Source organism: Acomys minous (assembly GCF_964271855.1).
Source record: "Acomys minous genome assembly, chromosome: 3".
Taxonomy (NCBI): domain Eukaryota; kingdom Metazoa; phylum Chordata; class Mammalia; order Rodentia; family Muridae; genus Acomys; species Acomys minous.
This window is the reverse complement of record NC_140485.1, coordinates 132,493,923-132,518,063: the sequence shown is the minus strand read 5'-3', so window position 1 is coordinate 132,518,063 and position 24,141 is coordinate 132,493,923. Positions and strand designations below refer to the sequence as shown.

The 24,141-nt window shown below is 44.1% G+C and overlaps 1 protein-coding gene across 6 annotated transcripts in view; it reads right to left on the bottom strand.

Annotated features, from left to right (window-relative positions):
* Nucleotides 1-11,623: 11,623 nt before the first annotated feature.
* Nucleotides 11,624-24,141, bottom strand: part of ESR1 (estrogen receptor 1) — a 366,771-nt gene continuing 354,253 nt past the window's right edge. For all 6 annotated transcript variants that reach the window (XM_084775860.1, XM_084775859.1, XM_084775858.1 and 3 more), the window contains 2 exons: nt 18,760-18,943; nt 11,624-15,841 (listed from right to left, as the gene is read on the bottom strand). In XM_084775860.1, coding sequence (XP_084631986.1) covers nt 15,601-15,841; nt 18,760-18,943 — 425 coding nt within the window. In that variant the 3' untranslated portion in view covers nt 11,624-15,600. The remainder of the gene's footprint in view (nt 15,842-18,759; nt 18,944-24,141) is intronic.

Sequence of the window (24,141 nt, the reverse complement as noted above, 5' to 3'; positions counted from 1 at the left end):
AGGAGCCAATTCAGGTCATGAGAGGAGGTGTTTATCTGAGCGGTCACTGCAATTTTAGATTTAATAATACGCTGTGATAACTCCGGCTGTCATGCCTCCTGCCACCCGGACATAATGAAATTGAAAAAGAATGGCTTTTATTCTGCAGTTCCCGGTTTCTCGCTGTCTTCTCCAGCAGCATTGCGTAGTATCCATCAGGGGTGCACAGACAGATGGGCCTTAGGGGGACCCCTCTCATTCAGATGAGTAAGCACCACAGGCCCGAGGACTCTGCCTGCAGGCATTGTTGAGAGGCCTCTGGGGACTGAGGGCTGAGATGCTGAACATGGCTGATAAAACAGGCCAAGCAAAATGAGCAGCAAGGAGCATTTAGTCAGATCTGAGGAAGCTGGCTACACTGAGATATAATCTTTCTAAACCATGAGGGATGTTGGGAAAATGTGACCCCCCCCCTCCCCTGCCTTTACCTGTTACCTATACAAGCAAGAGGGCACAGCTGGACTTGAGACCACAATTATATCAGAAATCTCTCCTCAGCTGCTGATGCTGAGGTTATTGTATCTGAGGCTGTGTATGGCCCCGTCCCCTTCCCCCCCCCAAAAAAAACCAAACTCCAGATGCTCCCTAGACATCATTAGAGCCTTGGAGATGGTCTCCAGGTGAGACCCAAGTCTGAGGAGACACCTTGTTGGTAGAATAGCTGGATTCATAAAGCAGAGCTGCCAATCAGCTTTTCATGTCTGCAGCCACGTAAACCTCCAGCTCCGCTCCTAAGCCTGCACAGCTCCCAGCTCCCACCACTGGTACCCACAGGATGTTCAGGCTGATGGCCTCAAGGGATGCCAGGGTCTGGGATTTCTGATCAACTGTTTATCAATCGACTCAGTGTCATTTGCAATCTTCTATCTGTACCACACTCACTGTTGGCTGGGCTATCAGGCCACTTCCTGTCCCAGATAGTCCCATATAAGAGCCCTTTGACCCTTCCTAACTGGCCACAATGGCAAGTGGTGTGAGTGAGTTTCCATCACTCCCTATACACCCATATCAGCTTCATTGGACAGCTTTCCAAGAGCCCGGAATTTTAATCTGTACTCTTGGCTTGTGCTGTTGACCTGTCTGTGATAGTCAAACTCCATTGTCAGCTTAATAAGATTCAAATCACCATGGAAATAAACTTGTTGCTTTGTCTGGCAAGGATTTTCTTGAGTAGATTAAGGTGGGAAGACACGCCCCCATACCCCAAATGCACATAGTGCCATCCCCTGGTTTGTAGACCTGGACGGAGTACAAAGAAGACTGTGAGCTGGGCACCAGCATTCATCATTCTTTGTGCCCTGGCTATAAAGGGAAGGTGACCAGCTGCCCCCTGCTTGTACGACCGGAACTTCCTGCCACGACAGGATATGCTTGAACTGTAAGTCAAAGTACGTTCTTTGTTCCTTAATTTGTTTTTCAGGTATTTCGTCGCAGCGACAAGAAAAGAAAAACAGCACATCACCCATTGTTGCCTATTGGTCGTTTTGCCTTTCTTTGTTGATTTTGAGATGGGTACCACTGTGTGGTCCAGGCTGGCTTTGAACACTTGTCTACCCTCAACCTCCTGAGTGATGGGATGGTGGGTCTGCACCACTACACTCAGCTTCATTATTGTTTTATTTGTAGCTGTAGATTGCAAACTAATTATTCTAACATTTATGTTTCTAAGATATTACTGGAATAAAACATATAAACAGATGGTACAAATAAATATAAATGTGCATTGTAATTATTAATATACTGGTACAGTATGTAATTAAGGCTTTGTAAGTCTCAGGACAAGTGCCGTTTCTTTGTATGTGTCCATTATGAAGGTTAATTGTCTTATGCTTAATGTGTAGGTGTGTGCGTACGCGCCTGCTCATCTGTTTCTACACCATGTGTGTATCCCTACTCATGAAGACCAGAAGAGGATGTCAATGTCTCCTATAAGGAGGAGTAGGTGGTTGTAAGCCATATGGGAGCTGGAAACTGAACCCAGGTCCTTTACAAGGAAAGGGTTCTGTCTTAACTGCTGAGCCATCTCTCTAAATCAACTACTTAAATTTTTAAAATTCTCTTAATCTCTAAAGAAATTTAACAATTTCCTATTGCTCTTCTGATCAACATCCAATTTTTGTGTACTTTTCTTTCTTTCTTTCTTTCTTTTTTTTTTTTGAGACAGGGTTTCACCACACAGCCTTGGATATCCTGGGACTTGCTCTGTAGACCAGGCTGGCCTCAAATTTACAGAGATCCTCCTGCCTCTGGCTCCAGAGTTCTGAGATTAAAAGCATATACTACCACTTCCCAGCTTTGTGCACCTTTCAATGGTTTCTTTAATTTTATTTTAATTTATACGTACATAAAAATTATATTACATTTTTACAGCTACATAAAGTTCCATTGTGTATGCCTACCACGTGTTCTATATCCACTAATCAATGACAGGCATTTAATCTGGCTCCATGTTTTGTTGCTACTTACATTTTAAAAATTAAGGCTATTTTTAAAAATTTATTCCATAGTTTGTATCGTAACCTATCTACAGGCGTGTCCTTGTATGTGCATCCATCTTTACTGTGCTGATATCTTCGTTTCTTTTTACTGTGTACGTCTGAGATTTACAGCGTGGTGCTGGGGGACGCATGGAGATAGTAAAGCGTTTACTATAGTGAAGCTAATTAGCAGTGTTATCGTCTCCCACGGCCACTTTGTGTGTGACAGAGCAGCTGAATAAAATCCCCAGTGCAATGCAGTTCTATTACCATTCCTCCTGGGGCTGACCGTTCGCTTCTAAGTGTGTTCGTCTCTGTCGGCTCCTCCCTGCTCTTTCTTGCCTATTCCTCTGTCTCTGCAGATTTACCACAGTGTGGATGGCTTGGGGGACCTTATGCTAGCTGAAACAGAGCATCTTTTTCCTCACACTTGTTTTCTCGGTGGAGTTTGCTAAGCGGTACGGCCGTAAGCACCCTTTTAAAAATGTAAGTAGCAACAAGACATGGACATCCTTTGTTCAGAATCAACAGGTACGTACACTCTAACCCTTCTTTAAAAAAAATAATTAAGTTACACTTTTATTTATTTTTATACTATATTGGTATATATTTTACTTGTGTTTGCTTGCATATTTATCTGTGTGAGGATGTCAGATCCTCTGGATCTGGAGTTACAGACAGTTGTGAGCTGCCATGTGGGTGCTGGGAATTGAACCCAGGTCCTCTGGAAGAGCAGCCAGTGAGTGCTTTAAACCACTGAGCCCTCTCTCCAGCCCCTCAATCTAAATCTTATTAATACATTTAAATAAACCCCGCCATATTATTTCCAGCAAAACTAGTGATGACTGACAGTCTCACCCTCGATGGGAGGGAGTTTTCTTGTTTCCTTGAAGCCGTCACACACTGAAGCACTGCTTTTTTTTTTCCTTTTTATTTAAATTGAAGCACTGCTTTTTAAACCACAGAACCATCATGAAATTTAGACAGCCATCATATGCATCCCAGAGTCTTCTAGACACTTCAGAAATTTTAGAACTCCAGGCCACATTTTCAACCAATCATCAAATCCTGCTCCCCAAGGATTTGTGTTTGTTTGAAATTACTTTGTCATTTTCCAGAAGAATAGACAGTTGTCTCAAAACCAATCAAGAACAAAACAGAGACGCCTCCTGTTATTGCTGCCTTTGTAGCAACCTCGGTGTCACTCTGCAGGGGGGTCTCTTGGATGGATCACACTGCACATTTAGTATCTACAATGATGAAACTGCGTTGTTCTTTTTGAAATTTTATCTACTATTATTGTGTATGTGTGTATATGTGTTTGTAAATGTATATGATGTGTGTATGTATATATGTATGTGTATATGCTGTGTATATGTGTGTGTGTGGTGTGTATGTGTGTATAGTGTGTGTATGTGTGTGTGTGTGTTGAGCGTATGGTATGTGCATGTGTGTGTATATATGTGTGTATGTATGTGTGTATGGCATGTATATATATATATGGTATGTGTATGTGTATATACATGTGTGTATATGTGTGTGTATATGTGTGTATGGTGTCTGTATTTGTGTGTGTATGAAGTGTGTATGGTGTGTATGTATGTATGTGTGTATATGTGTATTTATGTGTATGTGTGTGTATGTGTGTGTGTGTGTATTCATCACACAAGACAAGGAAATCAGTGCAGACATATTTGAGATACAAAGCTTGGCACTGTGACTGAACTTACAGAAAAACACACTTAAATGCTTTTATAATTTAAATTTGACAGGAAGTATAATTTAGTTTTTAAATTCATATTACTGCTATAATGATAACAAGTTGAAAAGAAAATGGAAAAGACATCTTTATTCTTACATAGGTGGTATTTGATTTTTTTTTAATTTAGAAGAAACTTTTGATACATTCCAAATAAATGGTGACAGGCCATTTATTAAGAGGACAGACAAAGCTGCACAGAGAAACCCTGTCTCACAACAAAGCAAAGTCTCAGAACCCTAGCCAGCTCCAGGTGCTCACCACAATGCTTGCTTAGTTCAAAGGCCTTCACACAAAGTGGGTGAAAATGATGCATTTAAGAGAGGGAGCCTCACCTGCCACTGAATCCCCTGAACAAGTGTCCTGGAAGAGATGTCACCTGGTCAAAACCTTGGAACTTCTTATGCTCCACCTACCAACCAAAGCTGCCTTCGAGAAGGTGAAGTCAAGCCATTGCAGGCAGCACCATCGCCCCAAACCCTAGAACAGTCACTGTGGGAGGAGAAGATGCGTACAAGTGTCCCTGAGGTCACCAAAGCATCTCCTGGTACCTTTCTTTCCAGACACAGGCACTGCACACTCAACCTGCTTTATTTAGCCTTGGGTTCCGGTCCTACTCTGCCGCTCCGTGCACATTCTTCTCACGGTTGCCTGGCTCTGATGGTCTTGATTCCCTATATCACGCTGCCCCCCTCTGCCCCCCCCACCCCCGTAGCCGACCTCACCCTGATCACAGTGAGGAACTAATGATTTAGATTTTGATAAAACCTGCCTCGGCTGAGACTCGGAGAAAATGCTCCTCCCTATATCATGTGTTCTGGAGCCCAGACACTTCCTAGTCATGCAATAAGCAAAGTACTTAAACTTTCTGGTCCTCAGCCTCCTCCTCCTCCTCCTCCTCCTCCTCCTCTGTAAGTGGGACAGTCATGGTTTGTTCTGAGGGGTAAATGCATTAAGGTACCGGTGTGTCGGTACAGGGCAAGACAAGTACCAAGCAATAATCTTGACTTGATTCCTTTGCTTCAGATTGATTTTGATGACTATTGGGAGATACTGGGGCTTTCCACCTTTGTTGATTTTTTTTAAAAATTATTACTATTATCTCGTGTGTCTGTGTGTGTGTGTGTGTGTGTGTGTGTGTGTGTGTGTGTGTGTACCGCATGCATGTTTGGTCCTGAAGGAGGCCATAAGAAGGAATCAGATTCTCCAAAACTGCAGTTTAGCACTCAAAGATGGATTGGATTCTTAAGAGTTGTTGTAGTGTGATGTAAAATAATAACTCCATAAGTAACTCTGATTTGTAGTCCATCCTCCTCGGGAAACACTTGGAAACTCTTTGTAGGGTCTTAGAGATAATTCAGTCACTGATGCGCGAGTACCTGAGTTCAGGGCCAGCTCATACTTTAAAAGCTATGTGTGATTACATGCTTCTGTAATCTCAGCAATAGAAAGGCAGAGGCAGGCTGATGCCTTGGGCTCACTGGCAAGCCAGCCCCATCTAGCCTGCAAATTCCAGGTTCCAGCAAGAGACGATGACTCAAAAACATATATAGGGAAGATAGAACAAAAAGTAGATTAGTGAATCTACTCTTCAACTTAATGTCTCAATTGTCACTCACACAAGGTTATTTTTAATTCACTGGTATAGAATTTTGTATATAGATGCAAAATAAGTTTAATTCTAGATACAGTGGTATAGAATTCAAATGTAAGTTTATTCTTTACACACAATATATATATACATTATATATATGTATATATGCATAAATATTTCTACTCTAATGTAAAGCATTATACCCATATAACTCAATTATAATACAAAGTTTACTTCCAATGCTTTGAAAGTGCTACTGCAGGCTGTTTAGGATAAATAAGTTATACAAGTTAGTTGATCAAATCAATGTAATGTCCATTATTAGTCTACTTTTATCACAAGAATATAATACATCTTACCTGCAGCAGATAGATATGATTCTGTAGAAAGATAAGGTAGGATAGTTAGATAAGGTCTTCAAAAACCTCATTGACATGCAGAATGTGGCATTTTAAAATCTTTTTATTAATTTAAAGATTCACTGACAATGAGACAGGTTAATTCCTGGGAATACCGAGCCTACCTCAAAGAGGATGATGAGCATCAAAGAACCTCCTTATGGAGATGACCTCAAATGTGGCAAACAAGCCACTAGGCAAAATGTCCTCATTTCTACCAGAAACAGAATTCTGCCCAAAAAAAGAGCAAGCTTGGATGCAGGCAAAGTCGATGGCCAAACTCGGTCAAGACAGGGTAGGTAAGTCTTCAATAGTTCCTGTCTCACAGATATGTCTGTCAGAGATATTGGGGCAGAAGGCTGAAGAAAATACTCCAATGTTATAGAGAGTTTTGGGTGACTCTTAAGGTAGAAAACTGTCTCTGTTATCTTCTCATTTGGAAAGTTACTAACCTACGCTCCCAGCATACTCAGGTAATCAAGTTTATTCCTTCTCAAGTCTCTGATGGAGTTGAAGACCAGATAGCTTAATATTACAATGAAGCTTTAGTTGTTTAGGGTTAAGATGTTTTTAGGTCCTGATAGATATTTTAAGTTGATAATGACAAGATGTGATGGAGATTGATTTACGTTCAGAATTTTAGATGCATTAAGATAGGAAAGATGTTTTCTTCAAGGTTGTCAAATACAAATAACCAAAACACTAAGAATGTAACATTTATATAATTCCTGATTGTGTCATGGTTCTTCTTGCTATATGTAGTTTATTGTATATATGTGTAATAATATAATTGTATATGTAAAAATAATGTTTAATTAAAAAAAAACCAAGGTGGTTGGTCATCATGGGGAATGACACCCAAATTTGACCTTTGACCTCCACAAGCACATACTGAGACACACTGTAGGTGCACCGTATGCACACATGTGTACTTCCATACCCCTATCTATACACAGAGAGAGGGGATGGAGGGACAGAGAGAGGGAAAGAGAGAGAGAGAAAGAGGAGAGAGAGAGAGAATTTTAAAAAATAGACTCTCCATTTCACACTCCACTTTTCCCCTCCATTTAAAGGAAAAGCTTCCCCAATTAGGACTGAGCATCAGAGACTGATCTACTCCAGGCATCCCAGAGGAAAGATCTCCCTGCAGAGTGACCCAGCCCTTGCTGCCCTGCTGGCCTGCAGCTGACAGCGTGCATTTGCCTGTCCTCCTTCCCACCAGCCTGTGGTCTGAGGCCCTACTTGTTCAATCATGTTCTTCTTGCTTGTAAACATGGAAAAACTCCAGGCATTTTACAGCTTTCGACTCCACTGAGTCTGAATCTAATTTGAGAACTCCATCAGCCCATAAAAACATTTACCAGCTCACAAACCTTTCACTGGCTATGCCCAGAGTCATTGACATCTCAATGAAAAGGCAGCTGATGACAGGTTGGCGTATGGAAGAGAGGCCTAAGAGTGTGCAGTGTATTTACACAGTCTCCAGATCCCTGTCTGTCCTGCAGTGTGTGTATGTCTGTCTGTCTTGCAGTGTGTGTGTGTGTCTGGCTGTCTTGCAGTGTGGATGTGTCTGTCTGTCCTATAGAGTGTGTATGTATGTCTGTCCTACAGAGTGTGCATATCTGTCTGTCCTATAGAGTGTGCATATCTGTCTGTCCTGTAGAGTGTGTATGTATGTCTGTCCTGCAGTGTGTGTATGTCTGTCTGTCATGCAGTGTGTGTGTGTCTGTCTATCCTGAAGTGTGTGTATGTCTGTCTGTCCTACAGAGTGTGTATGTCTGTCTATCCTGTAGAGTGTGAATGTCTGTCTGTCCTGCAGTATGTAGATGCCTGTCTATCTTGCAGTGTGTGTGTGTGTGTGTGTGTGTGTCTATCTGTCCTGCAGTGTGTGGATGTCTTTCTGTCCTGCAGTGTGAAGATGGTTATCACTTTGTGAAGGGCTGGACCCTCGGTGCTGCTTTCTTTACTCCCAGCCTGGCTGGGATGCTCTCATCCCCACTTTCATCCATAAGAAAAGCAACTTTTTTCTTTCTTTCTTTCTTTCTTTCTTTCTTTCTTTCTTTCTTTCTTTCCCAAATACTCCTTTTCCTTCATCTTCTTTCTTTGTAGTCACCTACCTAGGATGAAAGGGACTGTCTTGTAAAGTGCTACACAGATGCCCAGTGCCTTATCTATGGCTGAATCCTGAGCCAGCACATAAGAGGAGGGAGGCTTAGACAGAGGCACCAAACCTTGCCCTGGGATGGTCAGATTCTAAGACAGACACTGGTGTGGCATGAAGGCTGAACCCGTAGCCTTCACAGGCTGGGATATTGGCTGGAAACAGTTCCTTCTGATGCACTGGACCAGAGGAAAGAGCTGTTTGAGGGTAGGCAGGTAGGTAGCCAGGGACAACATCTGAATCCAAAAGTGCTGGCACCCTAAACGCAAGGGGAAGCATTTCACTTCTCAAGCTTTCCTATGCAAGGGCCATCAGGACACAGGTAGCCATCTCTTCAGCATGCCGAGGACACAGCATTTAGCCTCCTGCCCACAGTGGCACATTTTAGGGGAAGAATTATGTTTCGCCTTCAGAGTTATTTGATGTTTTCCTTATACTATACTCATAAATGTAAAAGCCTGTATAAATACACAATCCATAGTGCATGGGTACTCTTTCAGTAGCTGCTGGGGAGCTCAAAGAGGGGCAGGCACTTCCTGTTATGTAGGTGTTAAATGCAGGAAGAGCCAGCCCACGTTTGCCATTCACTAGGTCTGTGACTATGGGAAAATCACATGTTAAGCTTCAGTTTTCTCACCTACAAAATAAGGATAACTGTATTTTGGGTTTTTGTTTTGTTGTGTTTTGTTTGTTTGTTTAGGTTTTTTGAAACAAGGTTTCCTCTGTGTAGCCATGGTTGTCCTGGACTCACTATTGTAGACCAGGCTGGCCTCGAACTCATAGCGATCTGCTTGCCTCTGCCTCTTGAGTGCTGGGATTAAAGGTGTGTGTCACCATGCCTGGCTGGATAACTGCATTTTTATTGTCAGGAGAAAGCTGTAAAGAGGACCAGGAAATAGGGAGTGAAGCAAACTGATGCACGCCATGAGCCTCAGTGTAGGGAAGTGTGCATTATTTTATTCTCAGGTAGAAAAAAAGATTGAATGTGTTTCCAGTGTGAGAAAAAACATTTTTTCCCAGTGTGTTTTGCTTAGTTGCTGACTGTTCCATGCAAAGTGCCTCCTAGGACAGGGAATTTTCCCCACCCTTCGCTTCCATCAGGTGTCCAAGGCAACCTGTAGGTGGTTCCATCAGAGGATCTTTACCGTGAATGGACACCATCCTTTGCGCTTCTCTCTACTCATTCTGTAGTAACCACTCGTTCTCTCGTTCTCCGTTGGAAGTCATCACAGACATGAACTTGAAAGTCATTCCTTACCTAACACACATGAACCAAATCATGAAAAATATGGAACTGTTGCCTCGCCCTGGTTGTACATTCTGAATTCTCAGAAAATCAAATCTAAACATGGCGATCCTGAGTGTAAGTGAGTCCTCAAACCCTAAGAAGCTATCGTGGGAGTTGGTTCTGAGGCACTGTGTGAGCTGATGCAACCCTCAATCCAGGCGCTTCCCCCTCCACATACTCCATTAGAAGACTGGACTGTGCCACAGACAGCCGAAGACTCAAAACAGGGCAGTGGCAAGAGATCTTATCCTCGTAATAGCCTTATAGCTAACTTATTCCAGTTAGTTCTCCAGCAGGAAGATTACTATAAAGATGCCAGATTGGCCTCTCCAAGCTCTCTGGTTCTCTGGCTCACCGTGTGGTCCTTCTTGCCCTCACTCCTACTATGACCTCATCCGCCATGACACTTTTGTCTCAGCTTTACCGCACTGTTTACATTCTCAGCCTTCAGAACTGTGAGCTAAGTAAACTTTACTTTGTTCGTTCCTTGGTCTCAAGTATTTTGCTGTAGCAATGCAAAGTGCAGGGCTCCATACTTTACAAGTCAAGAAACCGGGGAACACAATTTAACTGCTCAGGGTCACATGTCAAGTGGAAGAGTAAGGGTTCAATTAATAAGGATTTGATTGCATATCCTGAGGTCCTAGAAACCTACAAGAAGAACGTCTTGACGGGTGGATCAGGGCCCAGGGAACTGCTCAAACTATTGCACTAACCAAGGACAATAAAAGTAGTAAACATCTAACCCCTACTCTGATCTAGCCAATGGACAAGACATTCTCCACAATTATGTGGAGAGCGGAGACTGACTCTGACATGAACTCTGGTGCCCCATAGTTGGCCACCTCCCCTTAGTGAGGAGGCCTGGTGGCACTCAAAGAAAGAATAAGCAGCCTACCAAGATGAGACTTGATAGCCTATGACCACATAGTGGTGGGGGAGATCCCTCTTCATCTTAGACCTGGGGAGGGGAATAGGGTGAAAGCCTCCTGGGGGAGGAATGGGAGGATACAGGTGATGGGATAACAATTGAGATGTAATCTGAATTAATTAATTAAATTTAAAAAAAATTTAAAGGGTTCAATTAGGCAAGCTAGCTTCAGAGCGTACATGGTGTTGCAATCCCTTCGCCCCGCTCATCAGTTAAACCATAGAGGTGGCCTGTAAAAGGGATCTTGCTGGTAGCTCTGAGAAGGAAAGGGAATCATAAAATGGCAACCCGGGCTGGGGTGGATCAGTCACCTTGATATGCCTTCACAGTGGGGGAGAGATTTTTTGAACTAATTATTTCTGTGCCAGAACATGCACCCATGTATTTACACACTTGCAATAATTTCTCTGACGTTTTCTTTAAATGAGTGTGTCACATGATCCTCACAGCCATCCCATGCAAACGAAGTGTTGATGAACTGACAACGATTCAAAAACTTGCTCACTATGGAGATTCAGACGGAGGCTGCGTCACTCTAACATCAGTATCCTGACCTCTTAACTCAGTGCCAGGTAAGTGGGGAGGACTCGGCATTTAGACTCACCGTGATCTCTACCAGATCCTTGAGTCTCTTTACTTTTATGTGGCCAGCAATGAGCCATTAACAAGAAACAGAGCATTAAAGCAAAACAAAACAAAACAAAACCAGACAAAATCTGTTGCCTTTAGTTTATTTTTATTTGAACATCAAATATGTTGGGAAGATGGTTTCCAGGTGCTTGAGCATCCCGCTGGATTCTTCACTGTTTCAAGGTGCAAAAGAGGCATACAAGTGTGTTTCATTAAACAAAGCAAAGCTGCGACAAAACGGGATCATGTCAATAGTCGTATGCATCAGAAGAGTGCAGTAATCCGCCAAACACAATCGGGCATCTGTGCCTTTCCTCGGAGAACAAGAGCTCTACACTGAAGAATATGTAGTGCACAAAAAGCATTGTTTATAAGCTGTGAAAGAACATAAACTGGTGTAATGTCACTTATTAATTCAAGTCTCTATGACCAATGACCTCTTTGTGAATGCAAAGGGGTCCACGTCGTAGGCACCTCCTCCATGGGACTGTATGTTATTTCCAGGGTGCACAGCTCTGTACAAAGACACTAAAGATGGATTTGGAACATGGCAGCATTTACATATTTTAAAAGTTCAGGCACATTTGGATGCTAAGGAAAGAAGGGGGGAAAAAAAGCAAATAGAAATTTCTCTTACATCTCCGAAAGACAGTGCAAAATTGAAGTGCCATAATTGAAACAGCAATCACTTAGAAAACAAGCTTAAAGGGCTTTAAAAGAGACCACACTTTAATTTAAATGGAAAAGACATGAGGCTGGACACAGAGCATACTCACACTAATGAAAAGATGGATATTTGGGACCACAGTTAAATTTGTTTGCTCCAGTTGAAAGAGAATACATTTTCATGGAGTTAATCTAGGAAGTGCGCAATGTCAGCTGGTTCAGCCTCCCAAGACTTGCACCAAAGAGAATCATAGTTGCCTCGTGCGCTACTGACTCTATTTGCCTTGAAAGGACTTAGCTTCCCCAAGCAGATCTGACTGTGAATATTCGACATTACTATGGTCCTAATGATCATCCTCACAATCCACGATACATCTCAGAGTTGTAAAGTACGAATGAAAAGAGATTTGTAATCGGCTTCATGCAGGGATACGGTAACTCCCAACCAATGGCTGGAGTTGGTGACCTTTCAATGTATAAGACTTCGAAGTGTGGACGCCACAATGTGATTAAAAGGAAATTATCAGTAAGTCACTCACTTGTTCAGCCCCCAAAGGCATAAGATATGGCATGAAAAAACATATCTGCAATGTTAACCAGGGAAATCTATCAAGAATAGCACTTCCTTGGGGACTGGATTTTTGTCACCTACATTGATAGGATCTTCTCTTCGGATGACAAGAATCAAATCAGCAAGATGAGCAACAGCTAAAAGTAACTCAGGCTGACCCCTTGATGGATTATTCTTTGGATTTCACTGCCGCCATCACACTCTCCCTCAGGAAGCAAGCCACCATTTTGGAAATGGCTGCCAAAGGAGCTAGGTGGTGTTCTATTACAGTGCAGACAGAAGTGAAATTCTGAAACCTGGGGCATATTCAAGGTGCCAGAATAATTCTACACTTTTAATTCCCATTCCCCCCTTTATTCCTAGATCTACCTACCTCATCCTGACTCTCTAGGTAGATCATGACATCCAGATTTTAAATTGCCTTCGTGTGAGGGGAAGTTACAGGTTTGGCTTTCTGACATCAACACCCCAACACAACAGCAGCTGAAATATGTCAGCTGCTCAAAATTGGCACTTCAGATAAGGGTAAAAAGAGACTTCCAAACGTTGTTTGAAACTCTTGGGCTAACAGTTCAGCTGTCCGGTGTTCTCTGCCCATTTCAAATGCATTGTCATAACATGAATACAAACACAGTAGATGGATAATGTAAAACCTTCCACTAGAGTATTGTTTGGATTTAGCTGGTATTATATCATCTAAAGTCCTAGAAGTTTTTTTTATATTTTTGTTTTTTTATTATTTTTGTAAAAGAAAATCTCAGTATAAACATTAAAAAGAACCCACTGACCCATTAGCTACTGTCCAAAAATATTACTACTGATATTTTGGTAAAAGCAAAATTAGCTGCCCTGAATAATTTTCCTTATCAGGCATAATCTCTGCTACATAAGAGTGTCTATCATTCAACATCCAACAATAGGCTTATGGATTAGTGCTATTTTGTCTACTGTGGATATAAAAGTTGATATGAAATGTGATCTTCATATAAATGAAAATCACCAGGCTGTAGGCATTAGTAACTGCATACATGACTCGGTAGCTTGAAAAGTCTACAAAAAACCTAAATATTTTTTCCCTTGGTTTTTGTAATATTAACCCAGTCAAATTAAAACTCAGAACAGAACTATTACATTCAATTGTCTGATAAACAAGCAATTCAATTTCAAAAAAATATATATTATACTATATAAGGTGCTTCTTAAACAAACACAAACAAAAGAATTATGTTCTTAAACATATTCCTAAAGCAGATACATAAAAGTGTCCCAGAATTGGATGCACAAACATGAGAAATTAAAAAAGAAGAAGGAAAATAAATTGGCCCACCCAGCTTCCCAGTTCTTTGGTAGTCACTTAACTGGGAGACCAGAAATTAATGGAACCCACCACTCCAAATAGGACAGACCAAGAGAAGCCTAGCTATTCACCTGGGTTGTTGCCTAACACATCACATCTCAATGGAGTTCAAATTGTAGACCATGAAGTCAGGGAGGGAAACTGAACTTTCATTTTGGTGAAGAAAAGGAAGTAATCCTTAGTTGCACTAGAGAGGCCAAGAACCCAGAGGCCTTGGGTGGCTGTGGCTAGGGTACGCCTTTCTTTTTGTCCCCTTGGTGCAAAGGATGCTCATGGGCCAATCTTGCTCTCATTCTCTGGCTTATGAAATTTAAGAATATGAGCCATGGGGGTGGCAGGCTCGGAGGGCTGGTGCAAAACTTTTCTCCCCAAGGCCACACCAGCTGCTTTTCGGATAAGTTCTGAAGAGTCTAGGACACTCTAGTCTAAACAACTCCTCAGCGGCTTATGTCATGAGTGCTCTAAGCCATAGCCCCCATGACTTCCCCTGAGCTCCTTAGAGGTGTTCCAGGAGCCCAGGCATCTACTGTTACCTCTTCCAATCAGGCTTACAGCTGAAATATAAACATAAGCAGCCAGTGGCTGTCCCAGGTCAGTCCCATTGTGAATTGTGGGGCTGTGAGGCTGTGAAATGCATCCCTGGGAAGCCGCTGCCTGCAGCCTGCGCGTTTCTCTTGCTTTCTCCTGCTTCTTCTCCCTTACTTTCCTCTTTTTTCGGACACTCATGAGTCACAGTCACTACACAGTTATTATTTGCACTCCACCTTACCCCCGCAAGAAACTAAGCAAATCAAAAGGTATCGCCAGGGTGCAGGCTTCATGTGACTGCCTTTGGTTGCTCTATGTGGGAACAAGTCAGGCCTATCCACAATGGGGAAGAATGCTTGATTCACCAGCACAGATTCCCAAGTTTCCTTTACTGCAAGCCCCAGAGGCGGACAGCTGTTATAAAATGAAAATCAAATAAAATCAAAACACCATGCAGCCCTCACGAAGGAAAGTAATTCATATGTTAACTTGAAGTTGACAAGTCATGAGGAGTAAGAATTTTCTAGAACCCATGGCTTGTTCATAGTGCTCAGCAGTTGACGCTTTAGAAGCCAGGATGTGCACTGTGTTAAGTTGACATGGTCTTGACAAGTATGTGGAATCTTCCTTTCCGGTGTGCATCCTGCATTCCTACAGGGGCTCAAGATTTCCTTTTGATGAAGTCACGTGTTACTATAGGAATACAAGAGGGGTACAGTCAGGAACCCATGAGATAGCTTTCCCTATGGCCTCAATGAAAAGAGCCACTTCATAGTCTTTGCCGAGGCTTACTCTTGGAGCCATTACAAAGTGCTAATCAGAGATGAAATGATTACTCTCTAGGATTGGGTCTCAACAAGTAGCTTTGTTGCAGTAATCTCAATTCTGTCGTGAAAACTATAGGAATCCTCACACTTAGTGATGCAGGAAGGGGGGTGGGGAAAGAGAGCTGTTGCCAAGATTTAGCCCCGGAATCCTTTTTGGCTGTTCCCAACAGAAGACGTGCCGCTAAGAGCTGAGCAAGCAAATGAACCGCCACTCATACTAAAAAGCCGCTGGTGGTGGATGCATGCCAGAGTATACTGCAGGAGACAGAATTCTGCGAAAGTGATACATGACATGGGTAAAATGCTTCGGGGATCCTCAGAACCGTGGGGTGGGGGTGGGGCGTATGGGGGTGGTGGTGGTAGCCCGGGAGCTCTCAGATCGTGTTGGGGAACCCCTCAGCTTCTGCAGGCATGTAGTAGGTTTGTAAGGAATGTGCTGAAGTGGAGTTGGAGTTGGTGGTGACCAGCTGGCTCTGGCTGGGTTCCTCTGGGGAGCCTCCCACGCGGCTGGTCGGGGCATGGAGGCGGTGAGCATCCAGCATCTCCAGCAGCAGGTCGTAGAGGGGCACAACGTTCTTACACTTCATGTTGTAGAGATGCTCCATGCCTTTGTTACTGGAGGAGAGGGGACACAGAGGGAGGCCAGTTAGACCACAGCTGAACCCCAGAATGGCTGATGTTCCCAGGAGGAGGGAAGAGGGGACACCCCAGAGACACTCGTGAGCCAGTCTTTTCATCCATTAACGATTCATCTTAAGATGACATTTGTAGAGGCTTAGGGGCTTCAGAGACCCCCTTCAGGCTGGGGCTCATGTCCCTTTATTCTCATTTCCTCTGTCCTGTGTGGGCTCCTTCACCTAAACTTTTTAGTGGCTTCTTACAATATTCAGGAAATAATATAATATCAATAAAATCTTTTTTTTTCAATCTAGGCTCTCTGAGGACCAAATGATATCTGCCTTCATTTCCTTCAGAGAGAAACCCTGTTTTTCATCCTGCACTGACTGACTCTCAGCCACCACTGGCCTTTGAGTTGCTCCTAATTGGAACTAAGACCCATGGAGTCCTGGAGACTGTGAATGTTTGTTCTCGTTTCCTCAATGCGTTTCCACGGAATCGTCAAATACCTCTTGTGCTCAGGAGACCTAATGTTGCCCCGAGGCAATGGCTCAGCCCTGCTGATCAGGTGTTTCCATGCACATCACCCATCTTCTGCCATAACCCAGAAAAGCAAATGCTGCTCACAACAGGAAATGGGAGAAAAGCAGAGAAGGGTGTAGGCAAAGGACTTCTCTTTCTTCCTTGTTTCCTTGTTGCTCTTTGCACACTCAGCCAGGTAGGCAGTAAAGGCAGGAAACCATAACTCTTTCAAGGCTTGAAATTTTTTAAAAATAAGGAGTATGTACCTGGGTGTGATGGAGCACACCTGCAATCCTACTGCTTGGAAGTGGGGTAGGGTAAAACTTTTGAGTTCAAGGCTAGCCTAATTATGTGGCATTTTCTAGGCTAGCCTCAACTATACAGTGAGCACATGTCTCAAAATAACAAAATTAGAATAAAACAAAACAGACTATAGCAGTATAAATTATGAACAGGCAGAACTAAGAGAAATGTCCTCATCACACTCACATCAGTGGTGGTAATAAGTCCAGGTTTGAGCAGTGCCACAAATCACATTAAGAACTTAAATCCAACATCAATGGCATTGAAGTGTTACTTTGCTTTTGTTTTTCCCCTTACTTTAAAGCACTGGTAAGTGCTCTGGCTCTGCCACCATCTTTCTCCTACAGTCTAATGAACCACAATTACAGCCAGGTGAAATCTGGTATTAAATTATTTATGTTATGGCCCTAACACATTGTTAGGGTCAAGCTAACAAAACAAGAATTCAATCATTCAGACTGGCTACAGGGAGCCAAACTGTACAAAAACAGTATTTTGTATAAGCACCAGGTGTGTGCTTGAACTATGCAGAGAGAGTAGGGACGGGCTCAAACCTTGAGTAAGAAATTTACCTCTCGTTTGTATTTTACAATGGCAAAGCCCTCTGCCATGCTAAACCTTCTGCAATACATTGTCACTGTTGGTACAGTCAGCCATGGCTCGTATTTATCGCTTGCTAATACCGATAAGCAAAGCACATAATGCATTTGTGAAGTCATGGAGCCCTATCAACAACTGAAGATACTCACAGAGGTCATATGGTTTCTATATCCCTCAAAGGATATAAGTTATCTTGTTTTCTTCAAGGGGAAACTCGCTTTCTCAGCCAGGCATTTTGGCAGTGGTATGTTCCCTCTGAGCTAGTCTCGCTTCCTTCTCTAGGATACTACTAGAAGAACAAGGAGGACTGGATCCGCTTTCCCTGGGCGTGATCACCTCTTGTGGTCCACTCCCTAGGATTTGGGACTTAGTGCCTTGACACAATTGGATGATGAAACATTAGTATACGTGACATAATCAAAGTATCAAGATGGTCTTGCTCCATTGGCCTGGCTTTCTTGTGCCCCTGCTGATGCTAGAATGTGTCCTCGTTAAGCTAGCGTACAAGAAGAATGACATGGGAGGATACAAGGGATGGGATAACCATTGAGATGTAACAAGAATAAATTAATAAAAAAAAAGAGAGAAGGTTAAAAAAAAGAAGAAGAAGAATGGCATACCTAAAACAGAGCCACCTGGCTAGAGCTTGATACCGGCCTCCCACCTGTGTTGCAGAGCTATAAGTGAGCCCAGCAGAGACCCTCCAAAGACACCCAGTCAATCTGCAGCCAGCAGTGGGAGTGTGTAAATGACTTGAAAATAGCCACTGTAGCATTTCTTCAATTATAAAGGAGTCCCCGAAAGATAGCCAGTAAGGGCTGTGTCACGAGGAATAACATATTCAAAACAGAGGGTGACACATTTTCATCGAACAGCAAACCACTGGAAGAATTTAATAGAGACATGTCACAGTCTTGTGCTTGATTTCAAAGTGAGCACTCCGGCTGCTTTATAGGAAGTGCAATAGAAAAGACTGAAATTAAGAAACATTTTAGGTAGTGCAGAAATTACTAGTGATGGCTTGGGTTAGAGTAAGGGCCAAGGAGGTGGCAAGATGGCTTTGATAGCTATGGGTACATCAATGTTGACTCTGCATGAGTTCTTTGGTTTTTAGCCCAGGGCTTTTTCATTTGGCATTCCCTGTAAGTAGAGAGTAATGCCAAAACCATAAAAGATGTGCCTGATGTCTTGAGAGATGGCTTATGCTCATTGACACTCTTTGATTGGCCTCTTCTCACCACCCAGTAAGTATTGCATGTGCTTTAAACCAGCAGTACACATCCCATCCTCTAGGGCACCCTCCTTGAGGCTTGCCCAATGTCCCAGGCAGGTTCTGTGCTCCTTCTTCTGTCCTCCCTTAGCCTTTTAAGTCAGACATTTTTTTTCAAAGGTATTTTGCCTACTTAGCAGCCTGACCTGCTTTGGCTGTCAGACAGAGTTCGTTGGATCAACATCTTTTATTTCTCCCGTGGGACCCAGGATTGCCTCACCTCATGTGCCGGATGTGGGAAAGAATGAGGAGAAGCTGGGCCAGGCGACGATGCTGCTGCTGCAGAGTCAGGCCAGCTTTGGCCATCAGGTGGATCAAAGTGTCTGTGATCTTGTCCAGGACGCGGTGGATGTGGTCCTTCTCTTCCAGAGACTTTAAGGTGCTGGATAGAAATGTGTAGACTCCTGAATACATAAAGAAAGAAAGAGAGAGAGAGAGAGAGATTCAAGGAAGGACAGGGTCATAGAGACAGAAAACATCTCTGGTAGACCACAATGGGGCAGGGAACTTCCTCAGACAGTTGGACAACAATGGAGATACAGTGGACACATTTGACACCAAGAGATCATCAGGCATTCTTAATGGATATGCACATCTTCCAGTCTCAAGAAGCCAGGATGGCCACTTGTGTCTAATCCAAGATTTTCTAAAAAAGGACTATAGTGACCTTACAGCCAACAATGGGAACATTGGGTAGATCCTTCTTAGGTAGATGTGACATCAGCATGAACTGTTCATTCAGTGCTGACCACAACCAAGGGGAAGCCATAGCTACTCCCTTGGAGGAACAGAGAGATGTGATACCTGCAAAGAGAACACGAGTGGCATATGGGGGCACTTAAGCTGCACCTAGTATGCCAACGCCACATCTGGTAACGAAGGGCAGGCTGTCCACCAAGAAACACAGGGCACTCTTTAAAAGCTTCACAAGGAGTCACAGGTAATTGACCAAGTTATTATTAGAAGTTATTTTGCTTCTGCTTCTGGGAAGGTGTGGAGTCTGCACATAATTTAGCCTCGACTGAATAGTGTGTGACCTGGGTGTGTCCAGAGCACTTTAGGAACAGCTGTTTTTCCTGCCAGGCAACTGTTTCCTCTGTTGAGCTCCTACTGTCCTTGCAAAAAGTGGGCTGGACAGAGGCCTTCGTGACGATCTGTTCCTCAATGGGCTCCAGTCCCAATTTAGGCAATTAGAGTCCTCATCTACGGGTCTAACTCAGGAAAGGGGATTCCGTCTAGCATGCCTAATAGCCCTCTTCCTACCTGTGAAGACCTGTCTGCAAAAGGGACCCAGTAACAACAAGCAGAGGAAAGAGCTACATATGTTGGGGGTAAGTCAAGAAAGAAGGAAACCGTGAGGGAAGAATGAAAGGCGAGAGGAGGGGAAGGAGGCAGGAATCGAGAGATAATGAAGCGAGGAGGAGACGGGAAGTGAGGAAATGGGGAGAGAAAGGACGATGTGGGAAGAGAACAAGGCGGAAGATGAAGTGGAGAGACAGAGGAGAGGAGAGTGGAAAGAAGAAAGGGCAAGAGTAGGAGGCAAAGGAGGAGAGTGAGAAGGACGGGGAGGGAGAGGAGCTTCATCAGTTTCAGGCACGGGTCCTTCTTCCTGTATCTTTCCCTTCTGCCCTAGCAGCTTTCACAGCGTGCCTCCTAACAGCCTGGACAGAGTCCTTCTCTGCTTGAGACCATGCAGTCGGAAGAATGACGAGGGTTGGAATAAGCTGTGATATCAGCCTGGGTCCCAGAGCAACAGCAGGGAGGAGGAGGAGGAGGAGAAGGAGAGGGACGGGGAGGAGGGGGAGGAGGGGGAGGAGGGGGAGGAGGGGGAGGAGGGGGAGGAGGGGGAGGAGGGGAGGAATGCTGAGGACAAAGGGAAGGCAAGGCAGGATGGAGCAGGGCGCTCTTGGCTCTTCTCTCAACTTTTCCCTCTAGTGGAAATAAACTCCTCTAGCCTAACCAGGTGCCCTTACAGGACAGACATGACACTGGATGACCACTCCAGTTACGACAACACAACCTCGCAGTTTCATTCTCTCTCTGCTCACCCCCACTGAACAGTTCATAATGACTTTTTCCCCTCTGCCCTTGCACATGAGCATCTTCATGTTAAAGGCTCCGGGGATGTTATCACTCATTGACCCTACTGCTGATGTTGGGACAAGTGACAGCCTACACTGCAGCCTGAGGGTTGAAGACAACACCTGCACCGAGGAATTCATAGTAAACAGTCATAATTGCCCGGAGTAGAAAATGGCCATACTTAAAACAAACAGAACAGCAGCACAGGACTAGCCTGAATCTTGGCTGCTGTGGATCTCAGGGGAATCACACAGCTTCTGGCACCGGCAGGCACATTGATCTACAGCAGACTGTACAGGATCCCACATAGGCAGAGGCTTAAGAAAAAAAAAAGTGCTCTCTCTCTCTCTCTCTCTCTCTCTCTCTCTATATATATATATATATATATATATAGAGAGAGAGAGAGAGAGAGAGAGAGAGAGAGAGCGTTCTGTCTTCATACACAGCAGAAGAGGGAATCAATCCCATTACAGATGGTCGTGAGCCACTATGTGGTTGCTGGGGATTGGACTCAGGACCTCTGGAAGAGTAGTCAGTGTTCCTAACTGCTGAACCAACTTGTCAGCCCTCACAATCTGCATTTAACATTCGCCCCCTTTTGTTCTTTAAATACAACAATCTGAAGGGTCATTTCTTTTTTTTTATTTCCATATTTTTATTATAATTTATTCACATTACCTCCTGATTGTAATCCCCTCACTTTTGTCTTTCTGTTCCCACCCTCCAACTTCTGACCTATTCCCCTCCCCTAGACTCTGACAGGTGGGGCCCTCGTCTCCCACTGTCTGACCACAGCCTATCAGGTCTCATCTGGATAGCCTGCATCCCCTTTCCCTGTGTTCCCACAGGGCCTCCCTGCCAAGGGGAAGTGATCTGGAAAGACAAGAGGGGGCTGCTAAAATTTTACTTCAAATGTGTTTTTTGTGCGGCTTCAGCATTACTGTAATGCATATTCATTAACTATAAGATGTTGTCATATACATGTATATAGTTATAGCTCCATGCTATTCCCTAAGAACATTCAATACTTCTGCAGTAAGATTTACAAGCAGCACATTTTAATATTTGCTTTTTATAGAGAAATTCCCGACTTAGGTTCTGCCTAAGTTCCATGTGGACTAGAGACAAAGAAAGGGAAAGCCCATCAGAAAATGAAGCTAGAATCTGGGCTCGTGTGGTTGGCTTGGAAATAGGAGGTGGCGAGGTATGCGTTGGTGAATTGGTGTCAGCGCTGACCTCAGCTGGGCTCCCCATGACTCTCCCTCTCAGGCTTATCCCGTGTCTCACCACGCACACCGCTGTCTCACCACCTAGAAAACTTACCACGGCCTGGATGTCCTGAGGGCAGGCCTAGCCCCCAAGACTGAATTAGTTCGTATTGAGTGATGAAATATCAACCCACTACTTCCTTTTCTATTATGGCCCAGGGTGATGGTTTCATTCAATGGTAACCCCTTTCTTGTTCAAGAGCACCTCGGAACTTACCATCTAATAGCCTGGGGGTTCTTTCCAAGAGAGGTAGCGTCCCCCCCCCACACACACACACATTGCCTCTCTCTCCACTGTACACCGTGTGACAAAACACACTTGTGCTGAACTTCAGCAACCATGAGGGCCAGCACAGGATGTTGTTGGGTTTTTTTTTTCCTCTCCCAATTCGAGAAAAAGACACAACATTCTGACTCAGCAAGCCAAGTTTTCTTCAGGGCTGCCAGCTCTGGGTTCTCCTACAGTGCACATGCTTGTCTGGGTTCCTTCCTCCAGGAAGCATCTATTGATAACCTACTGTATCCACCACTATGGCATCTGACAGGGATGCCACAGTTCATTTCCTTTGAAGAGTTAATAACTTAACAGAAAATTCTGCCCGTGGAGAGAGAGAAAAAAAAATAACACCCAAGAGATGGAGAACCTCTCTTTGAGTGAGCCTGTTTTTCTAGTCCTGCTTTGGCACCAGCTCAGCCTATCATCTCCTCCTTGCTGGCATGTGCTGCCTAGCTGTGCAGATAGACTTTGGGAAAAAAAACCACACACACACAGTCCTGTCGAAGTGCCAGTAATTGAGAACAGCCACCACTGTCCTTATTGGACTTTCCTGGCAAAACACAGTGCCTGTTTGCTGCCTATCGCCCTTAAGGAGCTGTTTGAGAAACAAAAGCCACCCAGATTCCCAGAATGCTTTAGGTGCTCTGGCAACCACTGTGAATAAACAGGAGCACAACGAAGTTGCTGGTTTATCCGTGGCTCGGGTGGTTTCTGCCGTGCTACAGAGATCGCACCACTACTTCCAAAAGCCAGGGGCCACTGTGGAGAGAGTAAAGGGCCTTCAGAAAGACCCAACAGGGCAGGCTTTAGTCACTTTGCAGTCTGTGCCAAACCCAAAGATGGAGGTGGGGGTTCTATCTAGAAGCAGAGTTGGCAGAGCTGAGCATATTCTGCCTCTGTGGGGAGACATAGGAAGATTCTGTAGGAAATGTGGTGTCAGAGAAAATGACAGAGAAAGCACAAAGACAGCCTCAAGTGGAAGGGACTGTATTTGTGTGCATGTACGCGTGAGCACACGCGCGCGCATGTGTGTGTGTGTGTGTGCAGGCATGAGTGTGTGCATGTGTGTGAGTGTGTGTGTGCACACATGTGCACAACTGGGGATTGAAGTTTGCACATCACACAGGCTAGTCAACACCCCTCTGCTGACTGAGCTGCACCTCCAGGCCTTCAGAATCCCACTTTTTCTGGAGATAGGACTTCACTGTCTCTGAGGCCCAGACTAGCCTCAATCGTACTTTGCTGCCTAGACAAGCTTTAACCTTGGGAGCCTCCTGATTCAAACTTCTGAGTGGACAGGATTATAGGACTACACTCCCTGGGCAGCCTAGAGATCTTGACACACTCTAGTTTTTTCTCAGGCGCATGTGACCTCAACTATCCTCTTGTACTGCAACCCTCTTTCAAGTTCTTTCCACTTGTGCCTCACAGGAATACCACTTGTATTTTCCAGTTTCTTCCCACCCCATGGAATCTTCTGGAAGTTTGAGGAAGACAGAAGCACTCCATCCCTGGATATACCCAGGAGGAAGCTTAAGCAACTGCTGGGCTCTTGGCCTGTACTGACATTGACCTCCACTGGGGAGGCTCATCTCACTGCTGGGGAAGAGAGTGCTGAGACGCTGGCTTGCCAGCTGCTGGAGAGAAAACTTTCCCAGCAAGGCAATCTTAATTGGTTTTCCCCCCCTTCCAAAAGGAATAATGTAGTAGCTGACCTTGGGAAGGTTCTTCGATCTATAGCAGCTAGATTTTAAAAAAGAAAAGAAAAGGAGAAGGAAGGATTCAAAGGGAAAATATGGCAAAGAATCTTATGCCCAGACTTGTAAGTTACTTGGACCAGACTGTCACTCAGCATGGCTCAGGAGAAAGTCACAGTGTTTGTGGAAGACTATGTGACATATTAGCACACTCAGGTTTACTGCAGAGGAGTGTCTCTACGACCAAGGTCCTTTCTCACAAGTGCCTTAGAGGCAGA